Source organism: Mastomys coucha, chromosome X (assembly GCF_008632895.1).
Source record: "Mastomys coucha isolate ucsf_1 chromosome X, UCSF_Mcou_1, whole genome shotgun sequence".
Lineage (NCBI taxonomy): Eukaryota > Metazoa > Chordata > Mammalia > Rodentia > Muridae > Mastomys > Mastomys coucha.
This window is the reverse complement of record NC_045030.1, coordinates 60,952,547-60,974,574: the sequence shown is the minus strand read 5'-3', so window position 1 is coordinate 60,974,574 and position 22,028 is coordinate 60,952,547. Positions and strand designations below refer to the sequence as shown.

The 22,028-nt window shown below is 39.3% G+C and overlaps 1 protein-coding gene across 6 annotated transcripts in view; it reads left to right on the top strand.

Annotated features, from left to right (window-relative positions):
* Positions 1-21,436, top strand: part of Arhgef6 (Rac/Cdc42 guanine nucleotide exchange factor 6) — a 110,348-nt gene extending 88,912 nt beyond the window's left edge. For 3 of the 6 annotated variants that reach the window (XM_031362132.1, XM_031362483.1, XM_031362418.1), the window contains 12 exons: positions 2,114-2,173; positions 4,340-4,486; positions 6,964-7,050; positions 7,772-7,850; positions 8,679-8,824; positions 9,914-10,039; positions 11,547-11,567; positions 12,660-12,753; positions 14,057-14,134; positions 16,228-16,327; positions 18,102-18,156; positions 19,284-21,436. In XM_031362132.1, the coding sequence (XP_031217992.1) occupies positions 2,114-2,173; positions 4,340-4,486; positions 6,964-7,050; positions 7,772-7,850; positions 8,679-8,824; positions 9,914-10,039; positions 11,547-11,567; positions 12,660-12,753; positions 14,057-14,134; positions 16,228-16,327; positions 18,102-18,156; positions 19,284-19,424 (1,134 nt within the window). In that variant the 3' untranslated portion in view covers positions 19,425-21,436. The remainder of the gene's footprint in view (positions 1-2,113; positions 2,174-4,339; positions 4,487-6,963; positions 7,051-7,771; positions 7,851-8,678; positions 8,825-9,913; positions 10,040-11,546; positions 11,568-12,659; positions 12,754-14,056; positions 14,135-16,227; positions 16,328-18,101; positions 18,157-19,283) is intronic. The other 3 variants (XM_031362271.1, XM_031362195.1, XM_031362348.1) reach the window with 3 other exon arrangements.
* Positions 21,437-22,028: the final 592 nt, after the last annotated feature.

Here is a 22,028-nt window from a genome sequence, read left to right as displayed (position 1 = left end):
CTTCCCAGTGCTACAGCACAATGCTGCAGTACTAGCAACTCCAGGAACACACAGTGAAGCCCCTTCTGCCTGCCTGCCTGTAGGCGTCACCTGTTTTTAGCCCAGCCTCTGTTTGGTCATATTGGCTTTGACTCTTCCTTCAGATTGCAACCATCAGATGCTCCATCCCCCTTTCTGAGAGTGTAGCACTGGGCCAGCCCCATCTGGATTTCTAATCACTTGTTAAAATAAATTGTACCATGAAAGAATACACACTAACGTTCCATGGACAATCCTGCCTGTGACTTGAGTCAGATCTCTAGTCTGTTCTACAATGTTTTCTACCTGAGACTGGTTGAGCATAATTGGCCTTCTCTCTTCTTCAACTGAATCCATGGAGTCAGCGCCTATACACTCCTAGGTGTGGTATGCCAACCATGTCCATATACCTCAATATTAGATGCACTACAGGATCAGTGATATCCCTCTGAGTAATTATTTAGTAATGGTATTTATTATTAAATATTACTTATTTATTCAATTTTTATTAATTAAAATAATTTTAAATTTAAATATATTTAATCATATTCTTCCCCTCCCCCAAGTCCACCAAGATCCTCTCTACCTCCCTACCCATCCAGCTTCAAGTTCTTTCTCAAAAAACAAACCCAAACCCTACAAAACCTAGACAACAAAATATAATACCCAAAAAGAAAAGAAAAGAGAAGAAAAGAAAGACAGACCAAACTGTAACCATATTGAAGCACACAAAACTCTGTGGAGTCCATTATTTGCTAGTCAGGGAAATGGGAAGTCTTACCTCAATAATGACAACTATTATGCTGTTACTAAATATATGATATGTTATAAACTGACTTAAAACCCAACTGTGCTTGGCAAGATTCTACAATGTGAATATGTATATGTATATGCGTATATTAAAACGTCATATTTATACACCATAACTATTGAGAAATTTTGTTTGTCAATACAAAAGAAAAGATAGCAGTACACTTTAATTTTATGTGTAAAACAATCAGTTGTATAGTATAAGTTAAGTATTCAAAAATAGACTAGAATTTAGGATCTCAGTGCTTCTAGTAATTCAGTGATTACGAGATTTTCTGGGGCTGGAGATAGCTCAGCAGTTAAGAGTGCATACTACTTTTGCAAAGGATCCCTGCCCCTAAGTCAGCCTGCTCATTACTGCCTGTAACTGTGCTCAGCTCCAGTGCGATCCAAAGCCTCTGACCTCCACAAATAACTACACTCAGGTGCGCATACACACTCTTATCCCTACATCTAATTACAAAATCAAAGAAAAATAAAATGTTAACAGATAAAAATAAATAAAATTGCTTTTGTTTCATAGTTCCTTGAATTTTTTAAAAAAGATTTATTTATTTTATGTGTATGTATACACTGTAGCTGTCTTCAGACACACCAGAAGAGGGCATTGGATCCCATTACAGGTGGTTGTGAGCTACCATGTAGTTACTGGGATTTGAACTCAGGACCTCTGGAAGAGCAGTCAGTCCTCTTAACTACTGAGCCATCTCTCCAGCCTTTCCTTGAATTTTAATACAGGTGTGGATTCATGTAATCAACCACAATCAAGATATAAGACAATTCCAATACATACTCCAATACACACACACACACACACACACACACACACACACACACACACATGCATACATGCACTTCTATTGTGTTATCCTTTTATGGCCACACTTTTAACTCACCCCATCCATGGCAGCATCTAATCTCCTCTAATACTGTTTTTTATCATTTATCCTTAATTATTTTTACTTTTTATTTGTTATTGTGTTTATTTACATTTCAAATGTTGTCCCCGTTCCTGGTTTCCCCTCCACAAATCCCCCCACCCATCCTTCCTCCCCTTTGCCTCTATAAGGGTGCTCCTCCATCCACCCACCCACTCCCAGCTCATCCCTCCAGCATCCCCTTAAGGTTTTTTGAGATTATAATATAATTATGTCATTTTCTCCTTCCCAACCCTTCCATATACCCGTTCTAGCTCTCTTCTACTCATAGCCTCTGCTCTCATTGAATGTTGTTATACACATATATGCACATGCTGACACTGTTTGTAAATATATTCCTTTTACAGGACACTCATCCAGATCATCAGGATATTCTGAAAGCAATCATAGCGTTCAAAACACTCATGGTAGGTGACATTCTCAGATTGTCCTTCTCCATTTTGTACTTTGTTGCTAAAAGAGTGATTTGTGTGTACCGTTTCTTTCCTTAAGCAAAGGTCCTCCAGAGAGAAACAATAAGCTCTGAGCACAGTAACCCCAGGATTTGTTGCATTTGGTTTTGTTCTCCACAAAGTATGCTTACCTAAGAAAGGTTGCCAGACTGAGGGTTTAAAGCAATGACAGTTGAAAGCCTTGGCCACATTAAGCATTGATGTGTAGGTGGGGGTTTCCTTTTTTTTTTTAATTTCTTTGCATTTACCCCCATTGCTCATCCTATGTCTGTATAACTTGTCATTCACTGATTGGCATCAATACTGAATTTCACTATTTGCGCCAAAAGACATGAACTTGTTTTCTGCATATGAAAAAGGAATCCTTCCTAAAAGGAAAAACACAGTGTACTAAAATGAAGTTGCTTAATATAGAAGGAGCTGTAATCTTGCATCTAGAGCATCAAGGTTAGCCTATCTCCTTGAACCTACTGATGTAAAAACCTTTTGATGCTATTTCAGGAGGAAAAAAAAAATTACCCTTTATTTTGAGTAAAGGGTTAAGTTTCGATATATTTGACATTTTCTAAAGCATTCTGTGGGATTTGTACCAATGTTCAGCTTTTGATCCTTGCTGGAAGGTTACAGCCTACCATTCATCATTAATTCACTTTTATTGCTTTTGAAAGATAAGTAGCTGACGTGCCAGTGATTAAAGAGAAAGCTGGAGATCAGGCAAGGTATTGTGAGAGATTTGTTCCTGTTGTTAGGAAAAAAAATAGTAAAAATGCTAGCATTTTACATGACTCAATTTCATAGAAGAGCTCACTCAAACCCATGGCATGGCATTCGTTGTAACTTGTATTTCTTGTATTCATTCTATGTAAATGAACATAGAAGACCTTTGAAAAATCAGGCAAGTAAACAGTACAACAAATGCAAGTATCTGCCAGGCATGGTGAGGTATGCCTGTAATAACAGCACTTGGGAAACTGAGACGGAAGGTCCACTTCAAAGTCAGAGCCTCAGTTACATAGTGAGTTTGAGGCCAGCCTGAGCTGCACAAAACTCTGTCTGAACAATAACAACAACAAACATAAATACTGCCCCCTACCCCCGACAAAAAGCAAACATGTCTCTTTTTTGTCATGTTAAAACTTGATTTGATGGTGGTAATATATTTAATGCAAATGCACTCACTTTAAAAATCTGTAGTGTATTTATTTCTTAAAGTCTTAGTTGAATGAAGCAACCGACTTTTATAGAAAAACTTACTTCCAAAAAGAATTATACTACATTCATTTGGATGCAGTAATGTAATAACTCATTTGCTTAGACTTGTATTCACGTTGGAATAAGTACTGTTAAATTACGCCAAGATAACTTTAGTCTTCTAAAACAGGCTTTATCTCTCTCCATTTTCTTCATACTCCATATCATATTGGCAAATTGTTTCTTGATTTGAACTTCAAGCTTAATCATCATGAAACTCACTTGTATCTATTTTCCCTAATTCTTTTAGGAATAAAAATAACCTGAATATTTTACAAAAAAATGTCCTGTTGCTCCCTAAACAAAGTTGGGACACTGCATGTCTGTTTCATGATAAATTCGGTTTGATTCAAGGTGGCATGAAATGAATAAAAAAATAATTTTGGCCATTCTCTGTTCTCAAAACTCTGGGAGAGATTTTGTTCATTTTTCTTACCATCGAGTTGCTATTTTGGGGGAAAGTAAGCATATATCACATAAATGAAGTTGCTTTGTAATTACAGCCCTATTTACCTATGGTAGTGAAGAGCTAATTGCTTTTCTAGTTCTAGTTGGTAGGAATATGTTCCTTGTCTCTCCAGACTCCTCATGGGGAGGGAAAGATAAAGCCCCTTTTACCACTTTATTTGGATGCTTTGGCAGAATGGAAATACTCCCCTCAACCTATGACTTTGAAAGGCTAAAAGCTAGGTAGTGCATTGGTTTGTCTGGCAGGGGCATAGATCATCACAGGAATAAGAGCAAAGGCTAAAGTGAGAAACAAGGACTCAAAAGCTATGGCTTGTTTTGAACTTGCTTTGGGTCTGAGAACTTTCCTGATCTCCTCTCATCCAAACCCCCATTGCATCATGCTCTGTTTGGTATCTGCAGGGGCAGTGCCAAGATCTGAGAAAGAGAAAGCAGCTGGAATTGCAGATCCTTTCAGAACCTATTCAGGCATGGGAAGGAGATGATATTAAGACTTTGGGAAACGTGATCTTTATGTCACAAGTAGTGATGCAATATGGGGCCTGTGAGGTAAGTCCTCAGCGTTGCTTCTTCCAGGTTTCATATTTCCCTTCCATCATTAGTTCTTCTGTCAAGATCAACCAGAGCAGTAGCAGAGGGAATGGAAGACATATTTTGATGGTAATGGCAACAGAAAGGGGTGACTTATGGGATACAGAAGATGGCATACATACTTTACACCTGTTAACTTTCAAAGACCCTAGGTATTTATGCAGAGCTGCCCTGTAAGCAGCTGCTAATGTTCTATGGAAATGTAGGTGAGAGGTCAGTATTAGAGAAATTTAAATGTCTCTGACAGATGTACCTTTCTAGGAAGTACATTTCCAAAGAGTAGCACAGCGGTTGAAGACAGATTAATTCTTTTAAGAAGAGGCTACAGTAGGGGACAAAGGTTGATCATGTCACCTGGTGTGATTTATTGGGTGTTAGAGTTGTCTCCCTTCTCCACAACACCTTTCTATACCCTCTGACATACTTGTGGCAGAGATTCATTACTACGGGTTAATAAGCAATCTCATTGAAAATGCAGACACCCTGGGGAAGGTTAAAGCAGTGCAGATAACTATTAGTCATTCACATCTTTGGGATAAAATCCTTGGATGAAAGGAGGAGGAACCATTGTGGGAATAGGTGCAGGACACAAATAGGAGAATAGAAAAGAACTGGGGGTTATGGTGTCATTGAAATTCCTGGAGGAACACTTGAAAGTGGCCAGCAAGCTGAGTGCTATGGAAAGTTCAGAGGTCAAAGAATGTGAGGACCAAAAAGAAGCCATTGGATTTTGCTAGAAGGCAGTTATTGATGACTTTGAGAGAGCAGTGAGAGAGTGCAGTTAGGGGAGGATCAATGGAGAGAAAATGAAGGCAGGGAGTAATTTGGCAATAAAATGTCAAGAAATGAGATATTACAAGTGAGGAACCACATGGAGTGAGGAAGGGCCTTAAGAAAGCGATAAGCATATGTTAAAAGCCAAGGAAGAGACCTGGAGAGGCTGCTAAAGAAGGGCAATGTTTGTGGAAGGAAAACTAGGCAAGAGAAAGATCTGAGAGAATAATGGTTGTTCCAATAGTTAGTTGTGAAGCTTTACTCTACTCAAGTATAAAGGAGAATGAGGAGACAGACATTAGGATAATTGTGTGAAAGAGAATTTTCATTTCTATTAACTGTTAACTCTGTTAAGGGGATCAGAGCAGCCCTCATGTGCAATCAAATGAATGTAGTTGATGAATAATGCATTATAGTATATCTTAAAAGCGTTTTATTTATTTATTTATTTATTTATTTACTTACTTACTTATTTATTGTGTATGCACATGTGTGTGCCAAAGCACATTTGTAGAGGTCAGAAGACAACTGGTAGGAATTGGTTCTCTTCTCTACCATAAGGGTCCTGGGAATGAAACTCAGCTTTTCAGATAATCTATCAGATTTGCTTAGCAGACAAGTCTTTACCTAGTGAGCCACCTTGCTGTCCCTATAAAGGATTTTGAGTGTGTTCAACATGAAGAAATGATGAAAGTTTGATAATAGATATGGATGGCTTAACTATAATGACCAAACTTGGATTTGATCATTATATAATGTGTACAAAAAATTGAAATACAATATTGTTTCTTATAAATGTGTACAAATATCTTATGTACCAATGAAAATACCTGCAGAATTGTGCTGGGGCAGGGGTAAATTGGTAGTGGAAGAATGTAGATTTAGTATGCTCAAGGCCCTGGGTTGGATTTCTACTATCATCCATGAAACCAAATAATCCAGACCAATTTTTTAAAAAGTGTAAAATGTATTTATTTATTTGTCTTGCATGCCATACAGAAACTATGTTTCTCGATGTGTGTGTGTATGCACTGTGCATATATGTGCATTTGTTTGGAGACAATAAATTCTTCCACTATTACACTCCAATTTTGTTTCTCATTGAATTTGTAGCTTACTGATTTTGTCTAAATTGGCTAGCCAATGAACTCCTCAGGTCTAATTGCCTATGACCCTGCACCATTCATCTTGGTAATAGATACTTGCTGCTATGCTCAGCATTTACATGGTTGCTAGCAATCCTAACCTAGGTCTTCATGCTTAAAACAGCAGGTACTTTATCCATTGAGGCTATAATCATCCTAGTATTAATGATTAGAAATAACTCAATGACTGAATATTAACAGAAAATAAATTTCTTAGCTGTTGAAAGTTGTTTCACTTTGCTACTATTCAAAGCAAAGTTATATTTTAGTTTTGTGAACCTTGAGAAACTTACTTTGTGTCCAGGACTAGCATGTAACACTGGTGCATAATCTATGTGGGTTCTTATACTCACATACTCAAGGACTAATGGACACACTTGTTTGGTGCTTTTGAATTGGCAGATGTTCAGGTTGATGTTTATGTAAGCTCTGGTTTTCAAAGGAGTGATTTCAGATGATCTTAATAAAAGCAGTCCAATTTCTGTTCCCCCTTTCATGATTTTTATTCTACTTCAGGAAAAAGAGGAACGATATTTTCTGCTGTTTTCAAGTGTCTTGATAATGTTGTCTGCAAGTCCTCGGATGAGTGGCTTTATGTATCAGGTGAGTAGATCTATATAAAATAATTATCAAAGGTCAGATGAGAGCAGGATTCTGTTCAGATGTGATATATGCACCATGCCATTAAAAGCTCAGGCCTTCAAAAGCAGAATGTTTTTGTCATAGTGAAACAGCTTGTAAGAACAGATGGTCTTGAGATCAAAGACCTTTGTATTAGTATAATCCTGCTCTGGCTATCTACTGTTCTACTCATGAGCTAGATCTCCAGTTGTATAAATAGAAATCTAAGTCTACAATCGGATAAATTAGCAGCAACAGTTTACATTACTGCTGAGAAATACAAAGCTGGCATTTGATCCTGTGACTGCAATTGTAGCCATGTTACATGATTTGGGTTTGTAAGGTGCCAGTCCCTAAATGCCTTAGGGAATGAAACCTCCCTTAGGCTGTTCCCAAAATGTAGACCATTAGGCTAGTGGTCAGAGCCATTGCCACCTTTCATAAAATGTGAGCCTTCGCTTTTCAATTCACAGGAAAATAAGTTAGAAAGTCAACTGTTTTGTAAATCATGAGCTTATGAGGTATATTAGCCAAAGACACATTTCTCCCTTGCTTCCTTATCTGATTAAAACATAGACTAGAGAAGCCTTATCTCTCCTCAGACTAGTGAAATATGTCTTGCCATGTGATTCCTGAGAGGATTAAAAGTCTGAGAGAAATATGTACAATCATAGAATTAATAGGAAGACTTTTTTTCTGCTAGGGAAAAATACCAATAGCAGGGATGGTAGTGACCAGATTGGATGAAATTGAAGGCAATGACTGCACATTCGAAATCACAGGTGGGTAATTTTCTCCTTTTCATGTAGCTACTTCAAATCCTTTTTGGAATAAAGTGGAGTTTAAACAAATAAATGCTATTATTTTTCCCTGTGTAGTTCATCAGCAGGCTTTATGGGGATATGGGAAAGCCCACTCCATTCCCCAGAATAACTAAAATAGACCCATACAGCCTCAAAGCTTCCTGGTCATTTCATAGCCCCAGCTTTGCCATTGCTTTTCATCTTCTCTTGCTTAAGAGCTACTTGTAAAAGCTGAAGAATAACAAAAGAGACTTACTTTCTCCTTGTCTGCCATATGGTCCATGGTGGCCAAGAAGCCAAAGGTGCAGCCTTCTATCCACTCTTATCACCAACCTATAAACCAACAAGGCTTGGTTGTGTTCTAAGAAGCCACACAGCTTCCTATACAAATTGAGCAAAATGCCCAGGCTTCATAATTCTCCTTGACATTTTCCCTTTTGCCAGGCTTCTGTAATTTACCTGTGATGCCTGCTCTTCTATGTAGATATCACAGGCAGGGCTAAATGTCTCCAGCCTTCTCCAAACCTGTACTCACCAGTAAGGAGCCTAAGATTTGGTACTTGCCTAAAGAATTTTCAGCTGTTTTCACCTACGTGTTTTTCTTCTTTTTCATCTTGGACAATAGGCAAAACAGTACAATATTCTTAGAATAAACTGTGGACTAGATGGCAAGTCAGTGCATGTGAGGTTTCAGATTGCTAGTGTGTTTATTGTTTGGTTTTATTGTATGTCTAAGATTCCACAAAGAATGTTTGTGAGACAGATCCTTGCCTGTTGTTCCTAAATGCTCATAATTTGGTGATGCAGGTAGCACAGTAGAGAGAATTGTGATCCACTGCAACAATAACCAGGACTTCCAGGAGTGGATGGAGCATCTGAACAGACTGACCAAAGGACCAGCCTCTTGCAGTTCATTGTCTAAGACCTCCTCATCATCATGTAGTACTCATTCTGTAAGTAGTCCATTGGGATTGTTGGGATTATTGAAGTATTAGGATTATTGAAGGTTTCTTTTCTTTCCTGTCAGACTTTGCCTACTAAAGATTTCTAAAAATCAGCAGCAAGCATGCCGTTTGACTTTGGGTGGTCTCTATTTGTAGATTTTGAAGTACAGTTAAACTTCACTGATTCTGATTGCTCATCATTGTTGAGGCCCATTGAAAGGAATGAAACATTTCACATAGGTGTGTGTGTGCTTTTGGTCAGCAGTCTTAAGGCACTCCGGCTAACTAGGAGCCAAGTGTTTCCTGCCAAAGGCCCTTCTAAAATGTTTCAATTATAAACAAGACTTGTTTTATAACTGATATTCTCACAGTAATCATGTGCTAAGTCAAAGCAGGGAACGTACTTCCCTTAGTGCTTGAACAATCCCACATACTCTCATCCTCTTACATCTGCTCAGTAACCTGCGTGGAAGGGAAGCTTTTAGCATTGCCATCCTCTGAGTTCTCAGAAACCAGTAACTTGTGGAATTGGAATTAGTGAGCTATCACTGTACTTGCTGGGTGAGATGGAAGCTTTCCTGTGTTGTCTGCTAACACTCAAACCTGCAATGCCAACATTCCTATTTTGAGTGCTGTGTCTGTTGTGGTGGCGGAGCACAGGCTTTGGGTTCAAGTCTTGTCTTTGCCAATTTCTACTCAGTTACTTCACTTCACTGAGTGTGTCATCATCATAGTTTAGTCAGATGAAATAATCCATTTAAGATTCTAAGTGAGTGCCAAACACATCACTGAACCTTGAATGATTTCTGTTGTTCCACTTTCCTCTCTTACAGAGGATACATCTCTGCCTTAACTGAACTTGCAGAAAAGAGAAGACAGGATCATGGGACACTGAGTCCATTCTGTGCTGTTCCTTAGAGACTCTATACCTTTATGTAGAAACTGTCCGTTTTCTAGTTGGACACTGCCACTATTCCACATTCCCCATTTCATGTCTGGCTTTGCTGATCCAATGAAGCTATTGTCATTTTCTCACTGTGTGGTACCAGGTTGGGTTCAGATGGCAGATTGCCAGCATCTCATGAGACATTTTCCCAGTCTTTTAGCTCTACTGGACAGCCCCGAGGACCCTTGGAGCCTCCTCAAATTATAAAACCGTGGAGTTTAAGTTGCCTACGACCTGCACCTCCACTTAGACCATCAGCAGCACTAGGTTATAAAGAGGTAATTTTGCTACATATGGTGTAAAATGCTTCTGACAAGCTAATTTTGGAGCTTACTGCAAATAGTTCAGTGAGAATATGCTAGAATTTATGATAGGAGATATATATATATATATGTATATATATATGTATATATATATATATATATATCTTGAATTGCTAGATTCAGTGATTGCTTTTTAATTTTGCATTTTCCTGTTCTCCATATACACACATTGATGGAACTGAACAGTTCAAGTACACTGTCTCTTTCTTTAGTTTTTTTCTTTAAGTGTCTCTGCTGTCTCTCTATGAAGAGAGAATGATTCTTTAGATTAGGTTACTATGTACACACATCTCAACCAAGAAACATGCCTTTGGAAGTTGCATTTCTAATCAAATATTCAATTCTGCATTTTGTAGCATGTCGATCAATGAAGACCAATCTCTAAAACCTCATAAGACCAATGCATGTGTCTCAACCATGAAAGCAGGGTTTGCTATAGTGGGAAGGATTGAAGAATATAATGAAAGGAATGTCTTTTTTGCAGAGAGGCTTCTCAGTAGCAACTTCCTGCACAGGGCAGTTGGTATCTGCCTAGTGTGCTACAATGATATGCCTTGGCCAGTGTGGCTGCTCCTCTGCTCTACAAGTGTAGTCAAGGCACGTCAGTCACTAGCTCTCTTAATGACACAGTATTTCTTACCTTTTTCATCCAGTGATGTTTTCCCCTTTTACTTATTTCTACTTATTTCATATTTCAGAAAAGATGCTCATTTATTAATAACTACGCTTCAGGTCTTGTTGTATGAAGAGTAAGTTGCTGACAGTTACGAAATGAACCTTAAAATTTGATGTAAAGACAGTGTCCAATTCTGTTTGGTATGCTTTGAAATTGGAGACTTTGAGTGTATTTTGATTTGAGCAACCATGCTTCTGTTCCAGTTAATTGTTGCCTCTGTCTCTCAGTGCAAAACAGAACAATATATAGACACTGGAGGATTTTTAACCCTTTCAACTGGCATAATAGACCTGATTCTTGAGCATATTTTTTTTTAAATGTAACTCTGTTCTTTTATTACTTAAACCAGGAGTGCCACTTCATAGTAACCTATTCCCACTTTAATAATGGCCACTTTGCAACTGTCAGTTACTAAATTCATACCAAGGCGAACTCTGAAGGGTCCAGTTGACTTTAATCCTACACATAACTAATCTATTAAAACTAAGGCATGACCACTTTGTTTCTGCTGGGGAAAAGAGTTATTAATATGTTCTTGCTATGTCCTGTGCATTTTGGTGATTTTTCAGCATTTTTTAATTCTGTAAAGAACTGGATTCTTTGGACTTTTGCATGAGGGTATTGCATCTGAGACTAATGTGGGAAATGTGGCGGTATTCTTTCTGTGTAATCGATGAGAACACTAACATGTCAAATGTTGTTTTAGAACTATTGATAAATGGATGTGGTCATTATAACCATCGGCCTCTCACGCTCATCTTCTCTTTCTTTACATATTCATTTTAGAGGATGTCTTATATCTTAAAGGTAAGGGTAGAACAGTGACATCGTAATGTCGTTGTGCTGTAACCTTTGGTGAATGAAGCTTCCCTTTATGCTTGTTTTGTCCCTTGCTATAATGGGTGGCTAAAATGTGAAGATGCAGTTCTGACATGTAAGTACTTTCTTCAAAAGCAGGCTGTGTCTGGTCCCTATACACTATCACTTTATATCTCATGCCTTTAAAATGCTCGTTTTCCCTATGTGTTCAATGCTAGCCCGTCCTCTTCTTTGGTTTTCATGTTTGCCTCCTTTTCAGTTTAAGTGGAGTCACTGTGGCTAAGCGAAGGCACCTAAATTCTTTGTTCCCTATATTTTACAATACTAGTTATTCCTCATGTATCAGATAGATACATAGATTCTGGACAATATGGAATATTGTGTAATTGGGATTCTAAGTGTTCCAATTTGTTTACTTGCATATTAACATTGAATAGATTTTTTTTTATGTGGCAAAAAGCAAATTCACTAAATTCCATCTTTATTGTGCACTAATTAAAAGTGTGGTTTGGCTATGTATAAACCAAATTTATTTATCAGGAAACCCTTCATGAAATTCTCCTCTCTGAGAAAATAACTCTTTCCACCTCAATTTTCCCATCTGACTGATAAGAATCGTGGTTTCCTTTGTAGGACCACTGCTCAGCAAAATTTATTCAAGCAGTTTTAAAGTCTTAGAACTGTTCTATTAGTAATTGCATCGCTTACTTAATTTACTTCGAACTATCCACGGTGACTATAAACCAAGTTAGGAATGCTGGTACTCTTCTGGGATTGAAATCCCATTACTTCTGCTGCAGATGGTACCCTAAAGACACTGACCCTCTCGCACAATCTGCATCCTTCTCCATTCTTATTCTCATTCCTGTGGCAAGTGAAAGTGGAATGTCATTGCCTGTGCTTTGTTGAACCTTTCTGAGTTTACTGGAGCCATTTATAGTATGTGTGATCTAAAATTCTGACCCTTCTCTAATGGATGCTATCGTGATGAGAGATGTATTCCAACTCATTTTATTTGCTTTATTTTCATTCGTATTTAGAAGAGAATGTTAATTCATGGAGAAACTATCATCCTTACAGGAATCTAGTAAGAGCCCCAAAACGATGAAGAAGTTTCTTCACAAAAGAAAGACGGAGAGAAAAGCATCTGAGGAAGAATACGTGATTAGGAAAAGTATGAGTTCTGTACTTTTGCAAAGTTATTTATGGGCGAACTAACATGAGAATTTTTAAAAAGCAGATAATTAGAGCAGTTTGTTCTTGGCATCATCTGTTGTAAAAAATACACAGAAAATGTGGTCACTTCTAAGACTTTGGAATAAGCTGCCTCCTGCTGCACTTCCTGCTGACTCTGACAGACATCAGTTTGGACCATTTTCACGCTGTATCACTTCACCCCGCCTTGTTTAGATCCCCCAGTGATACCCATTTGCTATGGACACATTTTTTTCCTCTAAATTTCTGATGCCTGGAGTATTTTTCTGAACAGATAGAACAAATGGACCTGAGGACAGAAATCGTTCTGGAAGTCTAATGCTCAGGGAAACAGGGCTTTATTTAGGGGATGACTACAAAGTCAGCCAGTCAAACGATATGTCTGTATTTGACTCTAAAATTGTGAACAAGGCAACTTTGGGACATACATGGAGATGTCAGTGATGTAGCAGCACTGCATATGTCAGTTGCAAGTATAGTTTAGCTAAATCTTTCCTGTGGCTAGGGACATAGCTCAATTCATAGAGTGCTTGCCTAGAACACAAAGCACAAACTTTGATCCCTAGCACAATATAAACCAGGCATGGCAGCGTGTGCCTCTAATCCCTGCTTGGGAGGTGGACGTAGGAGGATCAGAAGTCCAACTTCATCCTCAGCTACATAGCAAGTTAGATGTAATCCTGGGCTATATGAGACTATAATATAATATAATATAACATAATATAATATGATATGATATAATTTGATATAATATATTAAAATTATATCTTTGCTGAACTTCAACTCCTGAAGCTCCAACCCTAACCTCACCTAAACTTATTAGTGGAATATTGCCATCTGAGTATTTAAAGACTGAGTTGGGGAGATGATGAGTGATATTCTGGCTGGTTGATAAGGTGGGTGGGGTCAACAGGGAAAGGCTCTTTAAAAAGGCAAGCCTTGAAATTTAGTTAATAGAAAGACTTTGGTGTACTGGATGAGAGTTGGAGCCAAAACGGAGCCCACTGCCATCATTTTAGTCTTCAAGAGATTATTACTAAAACCCTCACTACTTTAGAGTTCTGAACTTCAGAAGCCATACTCTTTTCCCCAAGAACTCTTGGGATTACTCTTGATGTCATTCTTTTGCCTTGTGAGGCTTGAACAAATTTCTGCCTGCCTTTCAGAAGCACTGTGGACTGTTGGCAGTGATGGGCACAACATCATTTTGAGTGTTCAGGGTGATATATGTAGCAGAAGTTCTTACTGATTACATTTGACAGGCGCTGCTGCCCTGGAAGAAGACGCTCAGATTCTTAAGGTGATTGAAGCTTATTGCACCAGTGCCAGTTTTCAACCAGGTAATGGCTTCGTTAGAATTCACCACACTGCTTGTGCTAATGAATGAGGTTTATTCTTTGGTACTCACTGTCTCTTAGAAAGAAAAAACCCTTCAATACAGATGGGGTTTGCAGGGTGTGGAAAGCATGTGACTCAATGCAGGGCAGAGGTGCAGTACTGAATCTTTCAGATAAGGTGCTTTAGCACTGGGTGGTTTGGTTTGTTTCTGAACTGTTGCTTTTTACCCAGAGAGAAAGAGAGATGCATGAGGGAAAACGTTAGAGGTGATAGAAATGAGAAAAAAAAATTTTTAAAAGTCATTCTCTTTTGATCTACACAGATACCTCCACCAGCACTAGTTAGGAATTAAAGAGCCCAGAGAGTTCCTGTGTCTGCGAACTGATGCTAATCTCGCCTTATAGGCAGAATAGGAAAGGAAGTCAGAATGCTATCTTTCATCAGCTATGTGCTGAAGTGAGCGGTGCTTCATCAGACTTGCTCTGAAAATCTGGAAATGTAGCTATACAGCTGAGGCTTCACAATGTATAAAATGTCTCAAGGAGCTGTTAGATAAGGGCATTTGCCTAAACAGCTTTTAGGTTATATGCCCTTGAAAGCTAGATAATGCCTTCTGGCAAATCCTTGTGCTTTTCCCAGTCCAGGCCACATAGAGTATATATATATATATATATATATATATTCTCTCATCACAGACTTAGGTCATTACTGATATAGCCCCTTCAGAAAGTTTCTCGCATCTGCATAGGGAATGCATGTCCCCTAGTGCTGTATTTCTCACAGCTACGGACCAGCTGCTTACTTGGGATGAGAGGGATTTCATAAGAGACTGCCTTAACACAAAGTAACACATCCCGCAGGCTGTCACAAAAGGAAAGCATTTGATGTGGAAATCAATACATTTCACTGTGAACAGGGGCACTGTATCACAGCTGCAACCTGGCTGCGGCTTCTGGCATGCTCACTTCTAATAAAGTTCTGATGAGCTGGGGAGAGGAGAGTGAGAGAAATTTTTATTGTGAAAGCTAGGGTGGAGATGGGGATGGGGAGACACCAGAGCATCCCTCGTACAAAATCCGACCTTACCTCACCTCTGAAGCACTTGTTTTTCTAGCTATAGAGTCTATCCAGGTACTCAAAGGTAAAAGCTCAGGCATGTTATCTGCCCTAAAGGAGACCAGCTTTCTTCCTCCTTCTTCCCTTCCCTTGTACATGTAGGAAGTATCCTGCTTGACATTCAGATGTGGTCAACATTTCAGCATCATAGTGGGCCAGTCTAATGTCCTGTTTCCCTAGAAATGACTGCTCTTGGCTTTCTGTATGCATTCTTTTATCCGTCCATTTATCTTCTGCATACTGATGAAGAGCTATTCTCTGAACTTGGAAACAGAAACACATCTTACTCCTGGGGAAATGGAAGTGGTCAAGTAAAAGCAGTGAATGTGTACGTCTGTGAGGGATACTCTTCCAAAACAGTGACCTAGACAGACCAAAGATTATGTCTGTGAACCCAGAGAGAGGAAGGATCTAGACTGCCAGTGTAGTAAAGGCAGTGTAGGCAGAGAGCAATGAAGACACCTGAGTTTTCTTGCTGATATGATAATCTCCCAGCTCCACTCTACCCACCACCAAAATAGCGTTTGGCTACTTTGCATTTCCTAGAGGACTGACTGCAGAAGGAACGGGTGCTGCTTCTGGAACCCTTTCACCACGCTGTACCCCAGAGCAGTGCTGCTGTCAGCCCGATCATTACTGAAATTAAAGAAGTCCCAGTGATCATGGGATGTGGTGTGTGACTCTTGGAGGCATGCCGGGACTGGGTGATCAGTGATGAGCTCTTTGCTCTGGGAAAGGGAAAGCAGAAAAGTCTGGGACTCCTATCACATCAGTCCCCCCTTCTTGAAGATCAAATAATGTCATTTGGTCATTTAGAGTCCTCCCTATCAGGAAAATGTAAAAGCGGGCATGTTTGCCATTTGAGTACAAGGGCATGAAGAACATCACTGCTGTAACTACAGTAGAAAGGGACAAATCACTAGGACAGCCTCTGATAACTCCCTATGCCCTCTTACACGATCGTGGTCATCACTTACAGGTACTCGTAAAGATTCTGTTCCACAAGTACTGCTCCCGGAGGAAGAGAAACTCATTATTGAAGAAACCAGAAGTAATGGGCAGACAATCATTGAAGAGAAGTGAGTAGACAGTGTTCCTTTCTTGGCATGTCTGGCGCCTACAGTAGCCATGACAGGCTGTTTTAGGGCGTTTCTTGCTGTGATTAAACACCATAACCGTGAACAAGTTGGAGAAGGAAACGGTTTACTTCAGCTTACAACTCTCAGGTCACTCTCCAACATTGATGGAAGCCAGGGCAGGAACTCAAACAAGGGGGGAACTTGGAAGTAGGAGCTTAGGCAGAGGCCATGGAGGGGTGCTGGACACAGTCCTGCTCAAGAGAACAGGCTAGAGTCCAAGTTGTGCTCTCAATTTGCTATGTATTGTCAGTGTTACCCTGGGCTAGCTCTTCCACCTCCCTGAATTTGTTTTCCCATCTGTAAAATGTGAGTGATGGAAATATTTTCTGAGTTGTTTTGTGATCAAATATAATAATGATAAAGTTAGCACTCAAAAATATATGCCCATGTATAGTAATTATTGTTATTAAGAACATTATTATTGATGTAGTAGTCATCATAGCCTTGTGAAGGCTTCAAGGAATGTAGTATTGTCCTTATTTCATATGTAAAGAAAGCAACAGCCATCACCAGACAAAAAATAAACTGGTTACACAAGATCAGAGTGAAGTAAGTGACAGGAGAAAAACTACAACCTAAGGCCTGGAGAGATGCCTCAGCAGTTAAGAGCACCGGCTCTCAAAGGACCCTGGTTAAATTCACAAGAAACATGGAGGGCAGCTAGCTCACAACTGCTTGTAATTCCAGTTCTAGGTGACCTGGCATCCTCTTTTGGCCTCCTTGAGTACCTGCGTTCACATGCACATAAACACATACATCAATCATAAAAATTAATCTTAAAAGCCCCAACTAAAATCTAGATCTGAAAGTTCCTTGATTTGAAAAAATTGAGAAGCAAAGAATGCCACCACTAACCAGGAAACTTCATCATCATTTTTTTTAAATTATTTTTTAATGTCCTGATTCTTTGTTATGTAAGGTTAGCTAAATGAAAAGGGTAACAGCAAAGCATGGCTGTTGAAGCATGTATAGGGTCTTGTGATAGCATAGCTTTCATTATATTGTGAGTAATATTTACTCCTACTGTAAAGCTGCAGCAATAAAACCATGGCATGGGACTCTTACAAACACTGAACTCACAGGAGCAGAGAGGAGACCAGAGGCTTGGAGCGGGTAGAAGAAATAGGTGATGCTGATAAAAAAAACTATAATGTTCAATTGTATAAGATAATAGGTAAGTTTTAGTCTATCTAACATGTAGCACAGTGACTATAGTTAATAATAGAAATTTACTAAGAGCATATACCTCCTGTGTTCTCAGTACACACTCACAAATAGCAGCTGCAACTACATGTGGTGATGGTTGTGATAACTTCATTTATGACATATAATTTCATAAGACAAACACTAAAGCATCGTGCTGCATACTTTAAATATAGTTTTTAATTTGTCAACTATATCCTCAAGTTTTTAAAAAAAAATCAAATTTTATGGTTGTTATCTGTTGTTTTCTGGCCACACAAGCTGGGAGTGGGAAGAGAAATAGGCAATATAGAAATGATGCTGTAACATGGCATTGAAATGGGCATGCATAATGAGAGTTTTCCTCCTATGGAGAGAAAGAATATGGACCATCCAGAGTAGGGATACTCCCCATCAGGGAGGAACTGCACTGATTATTTCCATCTCTGTATTTATGTAGAATTGTAGCTTGCTTATTTACCAGCCCTTCAATACCAGCCATTCATTTATAAATTTTCTCTGTGTATTTTAGGAGCCTTGTTGATACTGTCTATGCCTTGAAGGATGAGGTCAAAGAACTGAAGCAGGTAATGCATTATCAAAAGTTATCTTCTCAGATGATAGAATTGCTCTGTTTTCCTTGCCACTGGGAGATGGTTTCAAGAAGAGCCCAGGAGCAGGTACTAATGAAGGGGTTGGTATTTTCTTTGTGGTATTAGGTGGGTTTTATTTCTTTTAGTATGTGGCCTTGAATTTCTGAGCCTTTCTATTTAGATATATTGAGCAGAGTCCAAAATTAGATACTGCTTTCTTGTTCCCTCACATCTTAAAAAAAAAAAAATGTAAGCAAGCTCAGATATGACAGTGCCTGTCTGCAACCCCAGCCATGAGGAGGGTTGAGGTAAGGACATCATAGATTTGTTGGCCTTGTATAATAAGAGCTTGTTGTGAAAACAAAAGGGGAATAATGAAGGAGAGATAAAAGAGGATAGAAGGAACAAAAGAAAGATGGAAAAGAGAATTGTCTATGGTGGCTTGCGATAAGACTGATTGTACCTGTGAGAAAGGGAGGCATAGAGAAGATGGGAGTTGAGAGTTGGAATGCGTAGCATATTCTAGATGAGGCATTGTGAAGTCCTGAGCTGAGGCTGGCCAGTGAGGCCGTGAGGAGTAGAGCAAATATAAAGAGACATTGCAGAGTTGAAGCTTATGGCATATAATGGCACAGTGCTATGGTGGTCAACTTTTCAAGAATCCAGAAGCACTGGAAGAGGTTTCAGGTGATGGGGGAAGTGATACTAAATTCCCTTTAGAACATAGTAAGTTAAAGGTGCTCATCATTTCTCTAGATTGACCTGCCCCACTAACATGATCCCGTGGGTCTGATACTCAGAAGATGAAGTTGGCTCCAGAGATATTTAGGAAGCCTCTTAGCACATGCTCGCATTGAAAGAAAAGCGACCCTAAATGAAAAAGTGTGGAGCAGGTTGTCTGTGGGGCAGGTTCAGTCTGTGAGAACATTTGGATAAAAGTGAAGAGTGTATGAGGCTGCTTACACACAGGCAGAGAACCAAGAGACAGCCTGCTCTCAGAATATGTAGTCAGCATGAAGGACGCCATGAGGAGAAGGGAGAGGAGAAGGGAGAGGAGGGGGAGGAGGAACCCTGAGAAGGGCTGCCTTGGTTCAGTGATTAATAACTCTTTTCCCTTCTAGGAGAATAAAAAAATGAAGCAATGCCTGGAAGAAGAATTGAAGTCGAGGAAGGACCTAGAAAAACTGGTCCGGAAGCTGTTGAAGCAAACAGATGAATGCATTCGAGCTGAATCCAGCAGCAAGACCTCGATTCTCCAGTAACCATCGCTGTGCAGCTGAGCACAGTGCCTTCAGCACTTGTTAAAATGGCCAGCTGAATAGTTTCACTGTGCATTTGAGCTTTGTGCTTTGTGGTGTTGGGATTCTTTCTCTTTCTTCTTCCCTCCTTCCCCCTCTCCTCCCCCCTCCACTGTTTGATTCAGTGTTTGTTGCTTGTTTATCAGTTGATTGACATTTGTTTTAACGAGAAATCGCCTGACAAAGTGGCATAAAAGGCCCCACTACTTTGCTATGCCCAACAGCCCATTACTACCTAATTCGCTGGAGGCTAAGCTTCTCAGGCTATGTCTAGAGTAGGTGAAAATGAACACCTTTGCCCAGTGACCCAGCCGCACTTCCCTTGACTGTCATATGGCCCCCTTCAGTACTTTAAGAACTTAATGCCCACGTTGTCTGTTGAGATAAAGAACAGTGTAGTGCCCTTATACCCTCTGTGCTGGTGTCCCTTTAAAGTCAATGTGGTAGGAACCCCAACCATCCACACCAATACCAAGTCTATCAGCAAATTGCTTCAGGCAGTTCTCCCTCAGCAGCAGGGCAGAGCAGCTTGATGGAGCACATATCCCTAATGTAGTGTAGCTTTACAGCCCAGCCCTCTGCCTCTACTTAAGTTTTCTACCTCCCTCCATCCCTGTGCTTTTGGCCAGCCACAAAAAGTGGGGTGTAAACTATCATGGATTTGCTTTGCTTATTTTGTCAAACAGTTACTATGAGCAGTGACTTTACTTTGAATATTCCAATGACAATCTTTTCACCTTTCTAAACAACCTGGGTGAGAAGATATTATGCCCTAGTACCTTCCATCCCATCTCACCAAGCTCTGGTTTCTACAGTGAGAAGTTAGACTTATCATTGGCCTCTAGTATGATGAGCCGGATTATAGATCCTGAGTTAAAGAACCCCTCATAGCTGAACAGGTTGTCAGTGAAGGCTGATTGTTTGAAACTAGTTTGCTCAAGTTGTTTATAATGTCAACCCATTGACTTTCTAAGTGGTCCAGAAAAGTGACCTGTGAGAAATCAGATTTTGGAGAGCCCCAGAAGAACACTGTATACCTAAAGTCAACACAAGTCAAAATGGGCCAAGGATAGTGGAGCACAGCTCTCACCTACCTCCTCAGATGACAGGACAACTTGGCCAGATGGCAAAGTCACTTGAAATAGATGTAGAATGCCAACCAAAAGCTTATGTGTATATTTGCTTGGGCTCTGTAAGTGCTGTTTCAAAACCAACCTCGAGGCCTAAAAGCTTGTTGAGGAGCCCTTTTTCTTTGTGGTATGGAGGCTCTCACAGTTTCCATAATTTCATGGTACAGTACTATTATCTCATGTTACATGACTGACATTCTAGCACCCACAGGATATGGAGTATTCCTGAAGTCCAACCTCAGACAATCACAGACAGCTATCTTTGCCAGCTTAGAGAGTAAAGGTTTCTAAGAACGGCTGGTCTGTTTCTAAACCCAGAGATTTCTATGAGACATCTTTCATGTAAAAAATTTTTACAAAAGGAATAACAGTAGCAACCCAGATGTTCCCATGTTTTCTGTATGTGCTTAGTCAATAGTTGGCAATCAATGTGCAAAATTTTGTCCATAGGAAAAACACTTTTGTGGTCACCAAATAATTTAGTTCATTGCTTAAGACACGGAAAGGTCTCATAAAGGATGTGTACATATGCATGTTTGGGGACTTTGCCCTTCTGAGGAGAGGCCCTTGGTACTCTGGATAATGAAACTTGTGCAGTGGGCTGCCCATGCTTACACTCTAAATAATATAAAGGAAATGAAGCCATGTTAACCCCATAGTCATGTCTCCATAGTTGCGTTGTTTACAATTCTCTGGAAGTAAACTGCTGCCCTTAGGGGCCTTTCAGTTTCCCCTCTGTTATGTCCCTTCTTATAGGAGCTCAGATTTTCTAAACTTGTTTTTATTTTAAAGACTTTTAAAATGGACATTTTCAATAAACAAGAATAAACAGTGCTTTATAAATAAGATCATGTGCTTTATCTTTTTTTCTTGCTGACTGATGTTGAGGAAGGTTGTTCTTTAAATGTCATTTTATTTTCAGCTGACAAATATGAATTGTTTGTTGGTGACAGTGGTGTGAACTTCCATCCTGTGCATACACCATGACATCCACACGTGTATTGCCTCAACTATTACTATGCCTGTAGTGAGAACTTTGAAAATCTTTGCTTTTAACTTTTTTGAGATAGACAAAGAAATATTAACTATAGTCAGTGTATTGTACACATACAAATTTTTCCTGTTTTACTGAAACTTTATCCACTTTGATCAAAATACCACCCTCTCTCTTTCCCCAGTCATGCCCTGGCTAACTCCTGTTTTCCTCTCCACATCTATGAGTTTTTGTTTTTAATATTCCACATGTGAGGAATGAATGAGATCATGCAGCATTTCTCTATCTGGCTCATTTCACCTAGCACAATGCCCTCCAGGTTCATTAACACTGTTACAAATAAGCTTCTTGTTGTTAAGCCCGAATAGCATTCAATTATGTATATACCATAATTTTATCCATCAATTGATTCATAGATTCTTTTTTTTTTTTAGATATTTTCTT